This window comes from Benincasa hispida, unplaced genomic scaffold (assembly GCF_009727055.1).
Source record: "Benincasa hispida cultivar B227 unplaced genomic scaffold, ASM972705v1 Contig618, whole genome shotgun sequence".
Taxonomy (NCBI): Eukaryota; Viridiplantae; Streptophyta; class Magnoliopsida; order Cucurbitales; family Cucurbitaceae; genus Benincasa; species Benincasa hispida.
In genome coordinates, this window is record NW_024064975.1 from 215,306 (window position 1) to 232,555 (window position 17,250).

A 17,250-nucleotide genomic window follows, 5' to 3' on the forward strand; every position below is an offset into this window, starting at 1 on the left:
TCATTCTAAACTTGCATATTTTACTCAAAACTCTTCAAGATTCATTCTAAGCTAGCATTTACATTCTATTGAGACAAAAAACAAGAAGTACATCCTTACACAAATCGACCAACAAAACTTGCCCATTGGGTTCGAATTACGTCAGTCTCTCCTTGGGTATATGCATTTTTTTTTTTATACAAAAAAAAAAAAAAAAAAAAAAAAAGATAAACTCAACATAAGTTTACATCATTTATTAAATTAAAGCTAGTATATAAAAAATAAATAATTTATGTACGAGGCTAGTAATGGGAGTAGTAGGATTATGCACTATTTCGTGTATATATTTTTGCACATAATACATGCATCCTACAGAATCTAATTGACGGGGGCACTGCATATAAAGAAGTTGAAAACAATTATTCTTATGTTTGAATGAATATGAATTGTTAAAAAATTAATGCAAATTTACCTTTATAGTTTTCCATTTTGGAGAAGACCGATTGTGTTGGAGATCGTGCTTGGCTTGCAATGTTTTCAATCCACTAAATAGTTTTAAAACGTTAGTTAAACATAAATACTTCAATTAAGAGTTAAGAAAGTTCAATTACACTTACATATTTATAACTCCATGAAAATGCTCTTGAACTTTACTTCGAATAGAGTCCAAAACATAAACACAATTTTCTTGTAGATTGATTACAATCAATATCCAATGATAACTATAATAAGCAACAATTTTAAAATATTAGCACACATATAATGCAAATTAAAAATAACTAAAGAACTTGTATTTACTTACCCTGTGTTATATGGAATAAGAACTAATTGGTCCAAATTAGCTAATTCTAGTTGGTTGGCTAAATTTCTAGTTTGAATATCTTTAGACTTCACATGTGGCGATATTCTTTCTTGATCAATTATAAAAAAATTCTTCGTAATATCACGACCACATTCATCCCAAAGATATCTAAACAAAGTAAAAGTTATTATTTAAACATGGAACAAAATATACACGAGTGAATCTAGATGAGTAATACTTACGCAATGTATGTCAAAACACACATGTAACCTATTTCAACCATATTGCAATATTGGATCAGATCATCGCGGCTAAATAAACAAATTTGTCTCTTCCAAATATATGCTCATTCAAATTGATACGGATCATGTCTACATCGTTCATGTTATGCATGGCATGTCCATTCAAGAGTTTGATGGTACCATTGGTGTGTATATTTGGAGGAGTGGCCGAAGCTCTTAATTGTTGAATGGTCCTACCATAACCAATTAAAAAATAAGTGATCTCTTATTGTGTTTACATTTAGAGTATTTGCATTCACACACTTCAAACATGGACAACTCCTGACATTCGGTATATTTGAATAATTTAGACCATTTTTGATAAACATCTCAACCCCTAAACCATACTCAACTGACATTCTATTCATTTTCATCCATGACTTATCCATGATTGTAAAATATGCAACTTAATCTACAAAAAAGACAAACAATAACAAGAGAAAATTACGTAACTGTAAGCTTGTAAGTTTAACCATAATCAACAATAAGACCTAAAAACATTAACAAATTGGTTATGATATACACTTGAACCACACCAAGCAAGACCATCAACCAAGTACATGTTTTGGAACTAATTTCATTCAAACATTAACAAATTTCAAGAAGCTTAATCATTGGAACAAAGATAAAATTAATGAAATAACACTTGAACCACACCAATCAAGCTTAATCAACCAAGTAAGACCAAGTTAGTTTATATATAATTGAAAGAAAAGGATTTTGATATACACTTGAACCATACCAAGTAAGACTACCAACCAAGGTATATATTCTTCAACTAATTTAATTCCAACATTTCAAAATTTCAAGAAGCTTAATCATTAGAACAAAACATAAAATTAATGAAATAACACTTGGACCATACCAATCAAACTTAATCATCCAAGTAAGACCAAATTAGTTTATATATAATTGAAAGAAAAGGATTTTGATTTATACTTGAACTACACCAAGCAAGACTATCAACCAAGTACATATTTTTCAACTAATTTCATTCCAACATTAACAAATTTCAAGAAGCTTAATCATTGGAACAAAACATCAAATTAAAGAAATAACACTTGAACTACATCAATCAAACTTAATCAACCAAATAAGACCAAATTAGTTTATATATAATTGAAAGAAAATTATTTTAATATATACTTGAACCACACTAAGCAGGATTATCAACTGGGTATATATTTTTGAACTAATTTCATTCCAACATTAACAAATTTCAAGAAGCTTAATCATTAAAACAAAACATAAAATTAACGAAATAACACTTGAACCACACCAATCAAGCTTTATCAACCAAGTAAGACCAAGTTAGTTTACATATAATTGAAAGAAAATGATTTTGATATGCACTTGAACCACACCAAGCAAGATTACCAACCAAGTATATATACTTCAACTTATTTAATTCCAACATTTTACAATTTCAATAAGCTTAATCATTAAAATAAAAATAAAATGCATGAGATAGCTTTAAATTACTAAATTGAAAATTCATATGAAAATAAAATTTTACCTTTCCGAGCAAACAACTTAAACAACCCACAAACTTGAAGAGATCTAAACTGGAGCTCGAAGATTTGAACGCCGGTGGGCATCAGACCTTGCAAACAGAGTTGAGACGGCAGATCTGACAAACGGAGAGTTGACCATGATGTCAGTGACCCACCTCTATGACCAGAACCAGCTGGATGAATGGCGAGCTGACCCACCGGAAGAACAACCACGACGAACAACCATCGAAAAACCAACCAACGAACACCTGGAGAACAACGCTCAACCACGACGAACAACCGGAAGAACAACGCCCAACCACGACGAACAACTACCAGAAGAACATGCGAAGAACAATAGAGAACACCCACACAAAGAACACCCATGCGCCGGCGAAAAATAACGGAGAACACCCACGCATCGGCGAAGAACACCCAGGCGCCGACGAAAACCAACTGAAAAACAATCGGAGAACATCCACGACGATGACCCACCACCGGAAGAAGCCGACGACGATGGAGATCCAAACAACACTAGTGACGACAACCTAGGGAAGTGATGTGCACGACCAAGCTAAGGAGAGAAGATAGGGTTTGGTAAGAGAAGGTTTGGTAAGAGAGAAGTGAAAGGAGAGAAGATTTCATTTGAAATGGATTTTTAATAAAGTTAAAAAAAAAATAAATGAGAGGCCTTTAATGTCGGTTTTAAACCGACATTGTAACCATCTTCAATGTCGGTTTAAACTGACATTAAAGATCTGTTTTTTTTACAGCCAACATTATACATCCGATTTCACTTTTTTCAACCGACATTAAAGCCCAAAATTCTTGTAGTGACTGTTCAAGTTTCAAAACCTTGTTTTTTTTTACTGTAATAGATAATTTATTGTTGCATATATTTAATAATTAAACTAAATATTATATTAAATAATTAATTAACTACGAGGCTTTAGAGCAAAATCCCAATAGTTCGTCTATATTTATTTACTACTTTCAAGCAAAACCTCTACCGACTCACTATCTAAACCACAACTTGGAATACTCCAAGGATTATTACTTCATCGATAGTGTATACTTACACTTAGACTACATCTATTCTAAATTTCATCACTCATACTCATTTGATCGATCAAGAATAACCAATGAGAAGTGACAATTTCCACATAAATATACAAAACTTACTCGAATAAATTAGAATAGTAAGAATAGAAGAAGAAAACCCAGCAATTATGATGGTTTGACCATAAATAATCTGCGTCTACTGTAGTCAATACAATGTTATTGAGTTTATTCTGCAGCCATTTACACCATAAATAAGAAGAGCTAAACGGAATGAATGAGTGTTTACCACCTTGAAGATTCAAATACTAATCAGCTCCATCCTCAGCAATGAAGCTCTTGTCTCTCTCAAATTCACTCTCCGAGCTCTCTCCAGTCATTTCAATCCCTGAGAGAATGATAAAGAATATCAAAACTCTTGGCCAATACAGAGCACACCCCCTTTCTGGTATTTTTCTCTCCTCGCCCTTCAGCTTTTGTTTCAACACATAGAGGAATAATCCAATCTTATGAGTTATTAGAATGGATTTGTAAGTGTTTAATTTAAAAGATAAGTTATTGTAAAAAAACATTGAAGTGTTTTGCAACCGTGCATTTTCAATCATTTTTGTCAAAAGTGTATAAAAATTAGTTTTTTGAAAAACACTTTTTCCTCGAATCAATTCAAACGGCCCAAAAATAACTTGAAGCATGTGACGCTAACAAAATTTTGTCAGATGTCACGTGAGAGCGAGAAACTTTTTTCAGCTGATGTCATAAGGGATTAAGCAAACTTGGAATTAAACTATCAATAAAACAACACATGGCAAGGACCAAACCATAGTTCTATGTTACAGTAATTGGTATCTATTAAAATCTGCTGAAGTAAATTCACTTGCCCGAGATTGAGCTGTCTGAAGTTGTTAAGAAGGAAAACAATTTAGTTAGATAATTTCTATAACATACCTAAGCTACAACAAACTTCTATCTAAGACTCTTTTTGTTATGTGTATAAGAAAGAATAACTCAAGAATTATAGGAAGAACATAATTGAATGTATTGTGTGAGAGGGAGAGTGAGGTAGAACAATTATCCAGCTATATTGTTTCTCTCTGCATTTCTAAAAATGAAATCCTTGGCAATCTTCATATAGCTTTGTGTGTTGTTGATTGCATTCTCTTCTCTTCTTCATCTTCCATTGTTTTGCTGGAAGGTTTAGGGTTTCGAAGTAGCAATTTTTGTTAGATGATATATAATTAAATTTACCTTCATCTATCAATTTAAGCTTTTATGTCAACTGTCGATTTAAGATAGTATCAGAACAGGTTGGTTCAAGAGGTCCTATGTTCAGATGTTTCTAATTTTGTTTTCTCCTTAATTAATATTGATTTCTACTTGTTTAGTTCTTCTACATATTTTAATTTAAACCAACAAATAAGGGAAAGTATTAGATGATATATAATTAAATTTACTATCAGTTCAGTTCTGAAGGCATGGTTCTTGTGACAACACACTAAGTGCTAATTTTTCTAATAGTATCATACAACTATGCTTGATTTTGCCTTAACCTTGAACTTTCAAATTTACTATACCATAAAATATATAACAAATGACAAATACCCCTTAAGAGTAATCCACACTTATTATTTATTAGATCATACAATACATATACTCAACATATCATGTGTGGATATGACAACCAAAAACTTAGTAGAATAAGTACCATTGTTGAGTAGCTTCACCCGTTTTAGGATACAAAATAATATCATTCCAACGTGTATCAACATCCATCCCCATCCCACATTTAGGGTTCATGATTGAGCCATTAACATTGAAATACCAACGTTGGTTTGATCCTCCATTGCACTTAAGAACAGTAACGACCCGACCTGGTATGCAATCTGAGGAAGAAGAAGACACACACAAATTGCGACTACTATTTACTCTTATAGTTCCATCACCATAAAGAGCCCAATATTGCTGTCTCTTGTTCTTCACACAATCTGCCAACTTCAAGTTTGTGTTGTCATTTGTTGCCTCTAAACAAACCCCATAAAACCCTATAATTGAACCTACAATTGGTTCAATGTAATTTCCAACCCTCCAACATTGGCTAAAAGTTTGTGTATTGGCTTCCATTTTCAATTTGGTGTTTGCTGCTGGTGAATTTGCTGTTAAGACAAGCCCAGAACTAGGATGGCTGATTGTCCCATCAATTGAAACTTTCCATTTGATAGTGCTTGGTGCAACTTTACTACAATTATAAATAACAACAAAGTTTGTGTCATTAAAAGTTAAGCACTTTCCTAATGATTGAATTGTCCCATCTCTTTGAAATGTCCAGTTTTGGTTCGCTTGTTGTCCACATGGGTACAGAATGATAGGATTTCCATCATTAGAAAATCCGTTTTTTACATCAGCACAAAGTCCTGCTCTCCCACTAATACGTGTAGAGTGTGATTGTATATAGCATGAATCATTTTGGACCGTCATCTTTATGATATTTGTACTAACATTGCAATGATAAAGTTGCATGGCAATGTTAGTGAGTATGATTGGATAATCAATGGCATCCACTCGAATGATTTTATCATTCGAATCATAAAGCTCAATAACTTCTCCAAATAATCCTTGTAGTGATGAAGATGCTTGGATTTGTGAAGAAAGTCTTACCCAATTGTCTTGTAAGCTAACAATTGCAAGACTAGGTTTGAAGTTGTAACGATATTTTAAGCTCATGAAAACACTTTGCTCAATGAACTTGAATTTTAATCCTTCTATTACCATTTGAAGGATGACAAGAAATGCTTTAGGGATGGAATTTTCTTGATAGTGAAATAAGGTGGAGATGGCTACATCCATAGGATCAAATCCAAGAACAATTTCTTGTCTTGTAGTACTAGCTGCAATTTCAATGGATTTATAATCGCTATCGAAATCAAGAATGACTCGACAAGTCGACGGGAAGACGACTCGAAAAGCTTCTCTTGGAGCATTAAGAAACATATAGGAAATGTTGTTTGAAAGATATCCTACAACTCCGAGATTTACCTTGTCTATTGCAAGAGTGATAGTTTCATCAATTTCATTGGTGAGGGTAAAGGTGGTGAAACGTTCAAAAGGAGGAACTACCTTTTTCAAGACAGGTATACCATACAACTGATAGGTATTTTGAGTGAGAGAATCTCTTATTGCTTGAATGAAGTGTTTGTAATCATTGGCATATGAATCCAATGATGACAAAGAGAGTTGGTTGCCTTCAATGGTGCAAGTTGCAAGAGAAAGAAAAACAACAATGTAAAGCACTAAAGATCTCATTTTGTGTATCAATTAATTCTTGTGGAAGAAGGCATCGACCATGGTTTTTATACAAGTTTCATGAGTGAGTGAACCATGTTTGGAAAGAGAAATTATGAGAAATGGACTCCACTTTAGATATATTTTTTAAAATGTCTCAAACCATTTTTTTTATTTTCGGGTTTCATAATTTTTTTTAATTTTTATTTACCAAAAAAACCTTATTATAAAGTTATTAGAAAAAAAAAAAAAATATATATATATATATATATATATAATTTTATAATAATATCAAATTAAACCTTTTAAATGGAGGTTTAAATTGATAAAATTATGAAAGTTCAGGTTTAAATTGATACATTATTAGTTTGAGGTGTAAAATTGATACAATCTCCAAAGTTCAAGGTTTAATTGATATTATTATAAGTTTGAGGTTTAAAATGGTACAAACACCAAAGTTCAGGGGATAAATTGATATTTATCCTTAAAATTATAATACATTTTTTATATATAATTTTCTTGTCTTATTACTTACTTCTTAGGAACTTGTGTTTTAGAAATAATGAGCCAAATTTTTAACAAAATAATAAAGCAACAATGTTTAAAAGAGTTGTAAACTTGAGGAGCACAACAGGAACATGGATACTAATAAAAATAATATTAAAAAAATAAAATAAAATATAACATATAATAAATAAATATGAAAATAAATTAAATATAATATAATAATATAATATATAAATAAATTTAATTAAATTAAATTTTAAAAAAACATGAAATAAGAAATTTCTCTAAAATCTCCGGTTCTCCAATTTTCATAGATTTTGCTAATGTGTGTGTCTTCTAAAATCTACCAAATGCCACTATTTATAGGCAATTTGGCAAGTAAGAGATGGATTACATGAATACTAATAATGTATAATATTAAGACACATGAACAATACTTTAGGAAATGGGAGCATGGCACATGATCAACGGACACTAAGCATGAGCATTTAATGATATCTATTATCATAATATTTTATAATATTCTCCCTTAGATGCCCATTAATATATGAAATATGCCTTGTTAAAATCGTACTAGGAAAAAAACTCAATGAAAATAATCCTAGTGAAGGGAAAATAATACATATTTTATATAATTTATACTCCTAAAAAGTATATTTACTCCCCTTCTTGGAAACATCACTTGAGATCTCTGAGCCGTCGTATTTCAATGTTTTGCACTAGTTTTTTAAAGATTGTGGTAGGTCATGCCTTTGTAAATAAGTCTGTAAGGTGATCTTTCGAACAGATTTGTTATACAGTGATATCGTCATTTTCTTCAAGCTCATGAGTGTAGAAAAGTTTTGGTGAAATATGCTTTGTTCAATCTCCTTTTATATATCCTCCTTTGATTTGAGATATGAATGTTGTGTTGTCTTCGTATAATATTGTTGGAAGATTTTTATCAGAAAACAAATCACATGTTTCACGAATGTGCTGAGTCATTGATCTTAGCCATACACATTCTCGACTAGCCTCGTGAATTGCAAGAATTTCAGCATGATTTGAGGAAGTAGCGGTTATAGTATGTTTCATTGACCGCCACTGTATAGCAATTCCTCCACATGTGAATAGATAACCTATTTAGGATCTAGCTTTGTGTGGATCAAATAAATATCCATAATCTACATAACCAACTAGATCAACATTTGATTTATTTGAAAAAAACAAACTCATATCAATCGTTCCTCGAAGATAACGGAATATATGCTTAATTTCATTCCAATGTCTTTTTATTGGAGAAGAATTATATCTTGCTAATAAATTTACTGAAAAATAATATTTGGTCTTGTATTATTAGCAAGATACATAAATACACAAATTGCACTAAGATATGCTACTTTAGGACCAAGAAGTTCTTCATTATCGTTTCGAGGTTGAAATATATCTTTCTTCACATTTAGTAAACGAACTTCCATTGGAATGTTCAATGGATGTGCTTTATTCATATAAAACCTTTTCAAAATTTTTCCTGCATGAATTGACTGATGAACAAACATCTCATCTGCTAAATGCTCAATTTGTAAGCCAAGGCAAAATTTTGTTTTTCCAAGATCTTTTATCTCAAATTCTTTCTTAAGATAGTCTATTGCTTTTGGAAGCTCTTCAGGAATCCTAATTATATTTAAGTCAACAATATATACAATTATAATAGCAAATCTTGACTATGATTTTTTTTTTTTTTTTTTTTAATAAAAACACATGGACACATTGGATTGTTTTGATATTCTTTTTTCAACAAATACCCACTCAGACGATTGTACCACATTCCTCCTGATTGTTTCAATCCATATAATGATCTCTGTAACTTTACTAAATACAATTCCGAGGAATTTGATTAGGTACCTTAAATCTTTTTGGGATTTTCATATAAATATCATTATCAAGAGATCCATATAAATATGCTATGACTACATCCATAAAATGCATGCCCAAATTTTCATATACAGTTAGACTAATTAAATATCTTAAAATAATTGCATCTACCACCGGAGAATACGTCTTCTAATAATCAATACCAGATTTTTGTGATAAACCTTGTGGAACTAATCTTGCATTATATCTTATGATCGTATTATTTTCTCATAAACTATTTTGTGTATGAACATGAGCTACAAGATGTTCAACACTTATCCCAATTGACATCAATAATTATCAAAAGCTTGGAATGTAAATTCACTAGCATTATCAAGACGAATGGTCTTAATTGTATAATCAGGAAATTGTGTTCTTTACTTAATTATTTGAGCAAGTAATCTTGAAAATCCAAGATTTCTATTTGATAATAAGCATACGTGTGACCATTTGCTGGATGCATTTATTAATAGCATAAAATATCTAAATGGTCCACTTGGTAGGTTAATAGGTCCACATATGTTACCATGAATTTGTTATAAAAATGTAGGTGATTCAATCTCCACTTTAGTTGGTGATGGTCTAACAATTTTCCTTGAGAGCAAGCATCACATGATAATTCATTAGATTGAAGAATCTTCTGGCTCTTCAATGAGTGTTCATTTGAATTCTCAATAATTCTTCTCATCATTATAGACCGTATATGACCTAATCTATAATGCCAAATTGTAAATATGTCTGGACTCATGAACTTCAGGTTCATTATTGTATATGTTTCAATTACTCTTATATGAGTATAATATAATCCAGAAGATAAAACAAGGAACTCTTTCAATATACATTTTTCATATGAGACAGTACATATGATATAAAAATATTCCACATTATTCTTTCTATCAGTCTCAAATATGATAACCATTGCAACATATATCTTGAAACTAAGTAGATTTCTCTTTGATTGACTAGAGAACAATGCATTGTCAATTGTAAATTTTGTTCGTCTAGGTCAAATAAGAATTTCTTTTCCAAACCCTTCAATCAGATTTGCAGAACCTGATATCATATTGACTTTTGCTTCCAGCATTGTTAGTTTAGAAAATATTTTCTACTTGTAAGTATTGTATGTGTAGTTGCATTGTCTGCTAGATATAGATCTTCTTTACTTATTTTTTAGTTACCCAATATATGAAAATGATCCAGGTTTCTTCATTAAAAGAAAATAATTACAATAATTAAAACTACATTTGGAATATACAAAGGTTAACATCTACTAAGCGAAGAAAAAAAACATGGAGATAAATAAAAAAAATATTAAATCTAAATATTTTCAAAGAAAAAGGAAACACTTGATGTTTCATCAATTATGCCGATTTTCTATTTAGGAGATTCAAAAAAGTCCGCTACGTCCAAATTTTTCATATGGGATGGGTTAAATATGTCATTATCCTAGTATGCAAAATTTGTTTCCACATTTTTTTTTCTTTTTCCTTTAGGGAGGCTTGATAGACATCAACTAAGTGTTTTGACGTACAATATGTACGTGACCAATGCCTAGTCATTTTGCATTAGAAACATTTATTTTCAACACTTTATGTTGTAGAGCTTTTCCTTTGCGATCATCATTTTGTGTGGTTCTTTTGCAATTTGAATGATTAGAACGATCACCACGAAAACAATAATTATTTCTTCCTCTACCACTTCACGATCTCGACCACGATTATTAACATTTATAGCATTCACTTTAGGGAGTGGTGTTATTCCAATTGGTTAAGATTCATGATTTTTCATCAATAACTCATTATTTTGTTCGGCCACAAGAAGACATGAAATCAGTTCATAAAACTGTTTAAAATATTTCTCTCGATATTACTACTGCAAGAGTATATACAAAATGTAGAAAAATGTCTTTTCTAAAATATTGATTTAAAATTTTGGAACCTCAAGTGCATCTATTTACAATGAGTTATAGGAAGAAAATTTGTTTTTGATGATCACATTTTATGGTACCAAAGTGTATTTTGGCATCAAGCACTAATAATAAATAATTATTACCATTAATAACAAATGCTACAAATTCTATTTTTATAACATTTTCGTAATAACACTATTAAAAATATTATATTTATATNATTTAATATATATTAAATATGTAAAAGAACATTTAATTTATTAATTATAATGAAAAGGAAAATATCGACATACCTTTAAGGCCTACCTTTAGTGAGGAAAACGATAGGAGCTCCTGATAACATGTTGTGAACTTGAGGAGCACAACAGGAACACGGATACCGATAAAATATAATATTAAAATAAATAGAATACAATATAATAAGAAAATAAATTAAACATAATATATAAATAAATAAAATTAAATAAATTAACAAAATATGAAATAAGCAATTTCTCTAAAATCTCCACTTTTTGAAATTTTCATGGATTTTGCCAATAATGTGCATGTCTTCCAAAATCCACTAAATGTCACTATTTATAGTCATTTTGGGAAGTAAAAGGTGTAAAGTTGAGACACATGAACAATACTTTGGAAAATGGGGGGCATGACACATGGTTAATGGATAATAAGCATGAGCATCTAATTAGCATCTATTATCATAATATTTATAATAAAAGGTTTATTTTTCTCTCAAAGTTTTTTAAAGAACTCAAATGTGCTTTAAAGAAGAAAAGCTTATTGGAAACAAGAATAATTGTTTTAAATTAAAGATAAAAAATAAAAAGTTAACTGATTATCAAATAAAACCGCAACTTTTGAAATTAAAAAAAAAAAAAAAACATTTAGCTTAGTGGTACAAGGATAATATTATTTTGTTAAACAAAGCCTTAGTTTAAAAAAAAAAAATTTATCAAATCTAACAAAGTTTAATAGTTTAGTTAAGAAAGATTAAAAAAAAATGGTAAAACATTGTAAGAAAATAAATATAATTATCAAAATAAAAATATATAAAAACCAAATAGTTAAAAAATGAAAGCTTAATTGATAGCAACTATCAGTGATAGCCTTCAATTTGAGAAGTGTGCTATCAATTGCAATCATTGATAGTTGCTATCAGTAATAGCTTTAAATTTGAGAAACGTGCTAATAATTTCTATTGTTGATAACTGCAATCAGTGCTGCTGACTGAATATTTGCTATCAGTGTGAATATTACTGATAGTTGTTATTGTTGGGGATCAAATCTCGAGAGGAAGCATTAGGATCATCTTGTATTTGGTTTTTACATTTTGTGAAAAACAAAAATTGTTGGAGTTGATGCCCTAAATCTCGTGGGTCCTGTAGTTTTTAATTGTAATGTATAAATGATTTATTTATTTAATAAAATATGCGATATTTTATTCCACATTTAGTAGTATTAACCCACAAAACCAATAAACTAACGTTCAAGGTTATCTTCTGTAGCCTAAACATATATGTAGAGATATACAGGTGGATCATGTTTAAGTGATAACTTAAATGGCCTGTAGTAGATGGATAAGGTTGGATACCTTATCCTTGTGACACTATGAATATGACCCGCTTTGTAGATGTTACAATTGTTGTAAAGTGCTACAAATGATCTGATCCTAATCATTCATGTACATACATGCGAGCGAGAGTGTTCTACACAAAAGGGTTGTATAAGACTGGACCATGAAATGAATAGCCTCTTTATATAACACCATTAATAGTAGAGATTTACATTTCACCAGAATGACAATAAATGACATGACATAAATCCTAAGTGACTTATGAACTCCTACATATGAAGGCAATCCTTTGATAAAACTAATCCAGGGAATTAATTATATGTGATATAATTAACTTAACTTAATTGTATATGATATAATTAATATCATTTATTTTATACATTATAATATAAGGTTTATTTAAGAGGAATTAAATATTTCAATATGATTCAAATATTAATTATATGGATGAGATTCATATAATTAAATTTAGTATAAATGTGATTTATATTAAATGTCATGCATTATTGAAAGTTTGTCTCTGTCCCTTGGGCGATTCTCAGGCGATTCACAGGATTTGAGTGCTGGCTCCGTTTTGGGGCCTTGAGTTGAAGTCGTGGTTATTCTCTCCCAAGCGATTACTATATGGTGATGATGTGTGATTGATGAGTTGAAATCTATTTCGTTTTGGTTGGATCTGGAAGTGTCTGGCTCTGGCTTCGGTAATATCTGTGGTTGGGTTTCGTCGGGCCTTGGGAGTCAATTTTGTGATTTGGCTAGATCTGGGAATTGTGTTAGGTTGTTGTTAGCTGATTTTATGGTGCGTAAAACGTTCTCCGTTGAGGCTGAAGGAGAAATTTGGATCAAAGGTGGTGCATCAGCCTTATCAAGTTTTGAAGCCTGAGGTTAAGGTGCCAGAAGGAAATACTTCAAGCTTAGAGTTGAAGGGAGTCGGGTCAACCCGAGTTGAGGAGGTTGAGGGGTTTGGTGAGAAGTTTTTTGTTGGAGTTGAGTGGGTGGCTCAAATGAGGTATAGATGAAGGAAGGTGAGGCAGCGGAGGATAGGTTGAAGACGAGTCGGGGATCTAGCTTGGAACCAGAGTCAAACTGGGAGGGTGAGAACCGGGGGGGTCTTCTGAAGGGGTTGGGCTAGATGTGTTGAAGAAGGGTGTGGGTCTGCCTAGGTTTATTGGGCTTAGGAAGGCCTAGTTGAAGGTGGAGAAAGGTGTGACGTCTGGACCATGTGGGAGGATCTTGTGGAATACAGTTGGGCTGGAGAAGGGAGAGATCAGGCTTGAGTTTGGGCTAAGAAGTGTGGTGGGTAAGATGGATAGATCGAGAGGGGTTGGGCTGAGCGAAGAAAATAAGGTTGGGTTGGCGGTGGAATCTCGTGGGGTGGGAAGTAAGGATGGGCTGGAGGGATCATGGGCTATTCTAGACCGATTGGGTGGATATAATGACGGTTTGATAGGTGATGAGGATAGGGTTGTACATTGGGTGGCCAGTTCGGTTAGTTTGGAGGCTCAGGAGTGGGTAAATTGGGTTCGAATGGAAAGCAATCGTGAGCGGTCTTGTTTGGGCCGAATTTGAAGAGTGATCTTGAGTTTACCCCCCTCCCCCTCCCCCATTTTGATTATGAACGATGGGGTTATTGTTGAACCTTGTGAGGAGGTTCTTGATGCAGATGTTACTTTATATGAGAAATCTTTGGTAGGTCAGTTTGTGGATGCAAAGTTTCCATATACTGTGATCTGCCACCTTATCTAGAGAATTTATGGACGAGTAGAGATGCCTTCGATTACTTTGCTAGCAAATGGTCTGATGATCTTTAAATTCCTCAAAACAGAATCCCTGGACCGAGTGTTAGAAAATGGTCCGTGGCATTTGGGCGGCAAGCCCATCTTATGGCATCAGTGGTCTCTAGGTATTGTTCCCGAAACTTTTGTCTTTGATTCTGTTCCAATCTGGATTAAAATGAAGCGTGTCCCCTGGATTTATGGACGAATAGGGTTTAGCAGTGTTGGCTAGTGCTATAGGGAGGCCTGTTTCTCTTGGTGTTGCTACGAGAGAGAGGCATAGGTTATAGTATGCCAGAGTGTGTGTAAAGGTGGATGGGGATTCGTTGATGCCTCCAGTTCAAGATTTAAGTATTGTGTCGTTCAATAAGGGGTGTTTGGGGGTTAAGGGTGGCCTTGGGAGTGAAGGGATGGGTGAAGGTGTTGGTGGTAAAAGAGGTGGTTTAGCGGGTGGGAATAATGATGAAGGGAGTGGAGACGAGTTTACTTTAGTTAGTCACCGTCAGCGTGATAGGGGAGTGGTAAATGGTAAAGTTGGAATTGGGTCTCCCGGTTCTTTGCCCCCGGGGAGTAGAGTTGTCAGTGGTTCCCCTGGGAGCACGGGGTTTATAAAGCATGTGGACAAGCAGAATCCGTTAGATATTATGAGGAGTGAAGGAGGGGACTTGTTGGCATTGGATGTAGTGCTTCCCAACCCTCTTCCATTACTTGTTATGGATAGGAGTATAGGGGGTTCGGGCAAGCCCTGGGGGAGGTGGTAGGTGGTAATCCTTGTCAGTATCATGATCTGGTGTTCCTGGAACATTAGAGGTTGAATGACCCTGTTAAGTGTAGGGTGGTGACAGATTTTCTTTCTTCTTCTGTTACTTTTTGCTATTTGCTTGAGACGCAAGTGCGTCGAGAGAACTTTGATATGGTTTTGGGTAGGTTTAGTGACGCTTGGAGTTGTGTGAGTGCCGATGTGCGAGGGGAGTTCAAAGGATCTGGGTGATGTGGTGTAAGAATGCCTATGATTTATTCTGGATGTTAGGGGGGATCAATTTATTTCTGGGTCCTTGGTGGATATTGTATCTAATTCTCGAGTGTATGTTGTTGCTGTTTATGCCTCTAATCAGGTGAGTGATAGGCATAACTTGTGGTCATAGTTGATTGATTTGTGTTATGCTTAGCAATATCCTGGAGTTGTCATAGTTGATTTTAATGCTATTCGAAATAGTTCGAAGGCTAGTGGTGGCTGTCCTAGGTTAGGTGAAAAGGAGGAGTTTGATAAGGCTCTCTTGGAGGTTGATCTGGTAGAGTTGGATGTGGTTGTTAACTGGTTTACCTGGACTAGTATGGTTTAGGGGAGTGGTATTCTTCGTCGATTGGATAATTGTTTGGCGAATGAGGCGTGGAAGGTGGCTTTCCCCTTTTCAGAGGTTAGGGTTGGTCAGTGGGAAATTTCTGATCATAGTCCTCTTCTGGTATCTACAGGTGAGGTGAGGTGTTGTCCGAGTCCTTCGTTTCATTATTTTAGCCATTGGGCAGAGGCATATGGTTTTCTGGATAGTATTAAGTTTGTGTGAAGAAGCTCTTTAGATGTTTCCCCTATGGCGAGTTTTGTGTGAAACTTACGGGCTTTTAAACCAAGTTTGAGTGTGTCATTTGAGAGACGTATTTCTATGTTGTCCGATGAGATGCGAGTTGCTAAGCAGAGGATGGAGGATTCTCAGGCCACTGTTAAGAGGGATCCCTCATTTGAGAATGTTTGTTTAGAGGCTGCCCGGGCTATTGAGGTTTTCTAGTCAGTGGCTAGATTGGAGGAGGCGTCTCTTCGGTAGAAGTCTAGGGTAAGATGGTTGGAGTTGGGTGATCAGAATACGATGTTTTTTCATCGCTGTGTTTGATCTCGTCGTAGTAGTATTGGCTTGTTTTTGGATGTGGATGTTACAGGTGTCAGGCAAACTATTCATGATCGGGTGGTGAGTATGGCCGTGGATTTCTTTCGTGGTAATTTGGGGGCACAGTCTGTGGACTATAGGGATCTGACTGCACAGATTTAGGGTATTCTGCAATTCCAGTGGCCGGTGGAGTGTGTGGAGGCACTTGGTCGTTCAGTGGGTCAGGATGAGATTCAGAAGGCTTTATTTTCTATGAAATCTGGGAAGTCTTCTGGGCCTGATGGGTTTTCTGTGGATTTCTATAGATTTGCTTGGAGTATGGTTGGAGATGATTTTTGTGAGACTGTGCTGAATTTTTTTTAGTCCTGTTATCTACCTGGTGGTGTTAACATGATTGCTATTACCCTATTCCAAAGAGGCCTGGTGTTGAACGTATGGAGGACTTTCGTCCTATTTCATGTTGCAATGTTGTGTATAAGTGTATCTCAAAGGTCCTCGCTGAGAGATTACGATTGTGGTTACCTTCTTTCATAAGTGGTAACTAGTTTGCGTTTGATCCTAGAAGATCTATTTTTGATAACATTTTATTGTGTCAGAAGCTTGTGGGAGGTTATCAGTTGAACAAAGGGAAGTCGAGATGTGTGTTCAAGGTTAACCTTTAGAAGGCTTATGATTCGGTTAATTAGGATTTCCTGTTTGGTGTGCTGCTTGTTATTGGTACGCCTATTCAATTTGTTAATTGGGTGAGGGCTTCTGTTACTTTGCCAACTTTCTCTGGGATGATCAATGGTTCCCTTGAGGGGATTTTCCCGGGTAAGAAGGG

The 17,250-nt window shown here is 33.7% G+C and overlaps 2 protein-coding genes across 2 annotated transcripts; both read right to left on the bottom strand.

Moving 5' to 3' along the window:
* Window positions 1-492: 492 nt before the first annotated feature.
* Window positions 493-4,036, bottom strand: LOC120069832. Its single transcript, XM_039021651.1, has 3 exons — window positions 3,907-4,036; window positions 2,579-3,129; window positions 493-1,256 (listed from the first exon to the last, which is right to left on the bottom strand). The coding sequence occupies exons 2-3, from the start codon at window positions 2,940-2,942 to the stop codon at window positions 1,240-1,242; spliced, it is 381 nt and encodes a 126-aa protein (XP_038877579.1). The 5' UTR covers window positions 2,943-3,129; window positions 3,907-4,036; the 3' UTR covers window positions 493-1,239.
* A 1,160-nt stretch (window positions 4,037-5,196) lies between these two features.
* Window positions 5,197-6,943, bottom strand: LOC120069822 (seed lectin-like). The gene has a single exon (XM_039021638.1). It carries the CDS (start codon window positions 6,909-6,911, stop codon window positions 5,301-5,303), a length of 1,611 nt encoding a protein of 536 aa, XP_038877566.1. The 5' UTR covers window positions 6,912-6,943; the 3' UTR covers window positions 5,197-5,300.
* Window positions 6,944-17,250: the final 10,307 nt, after the last annotated feature.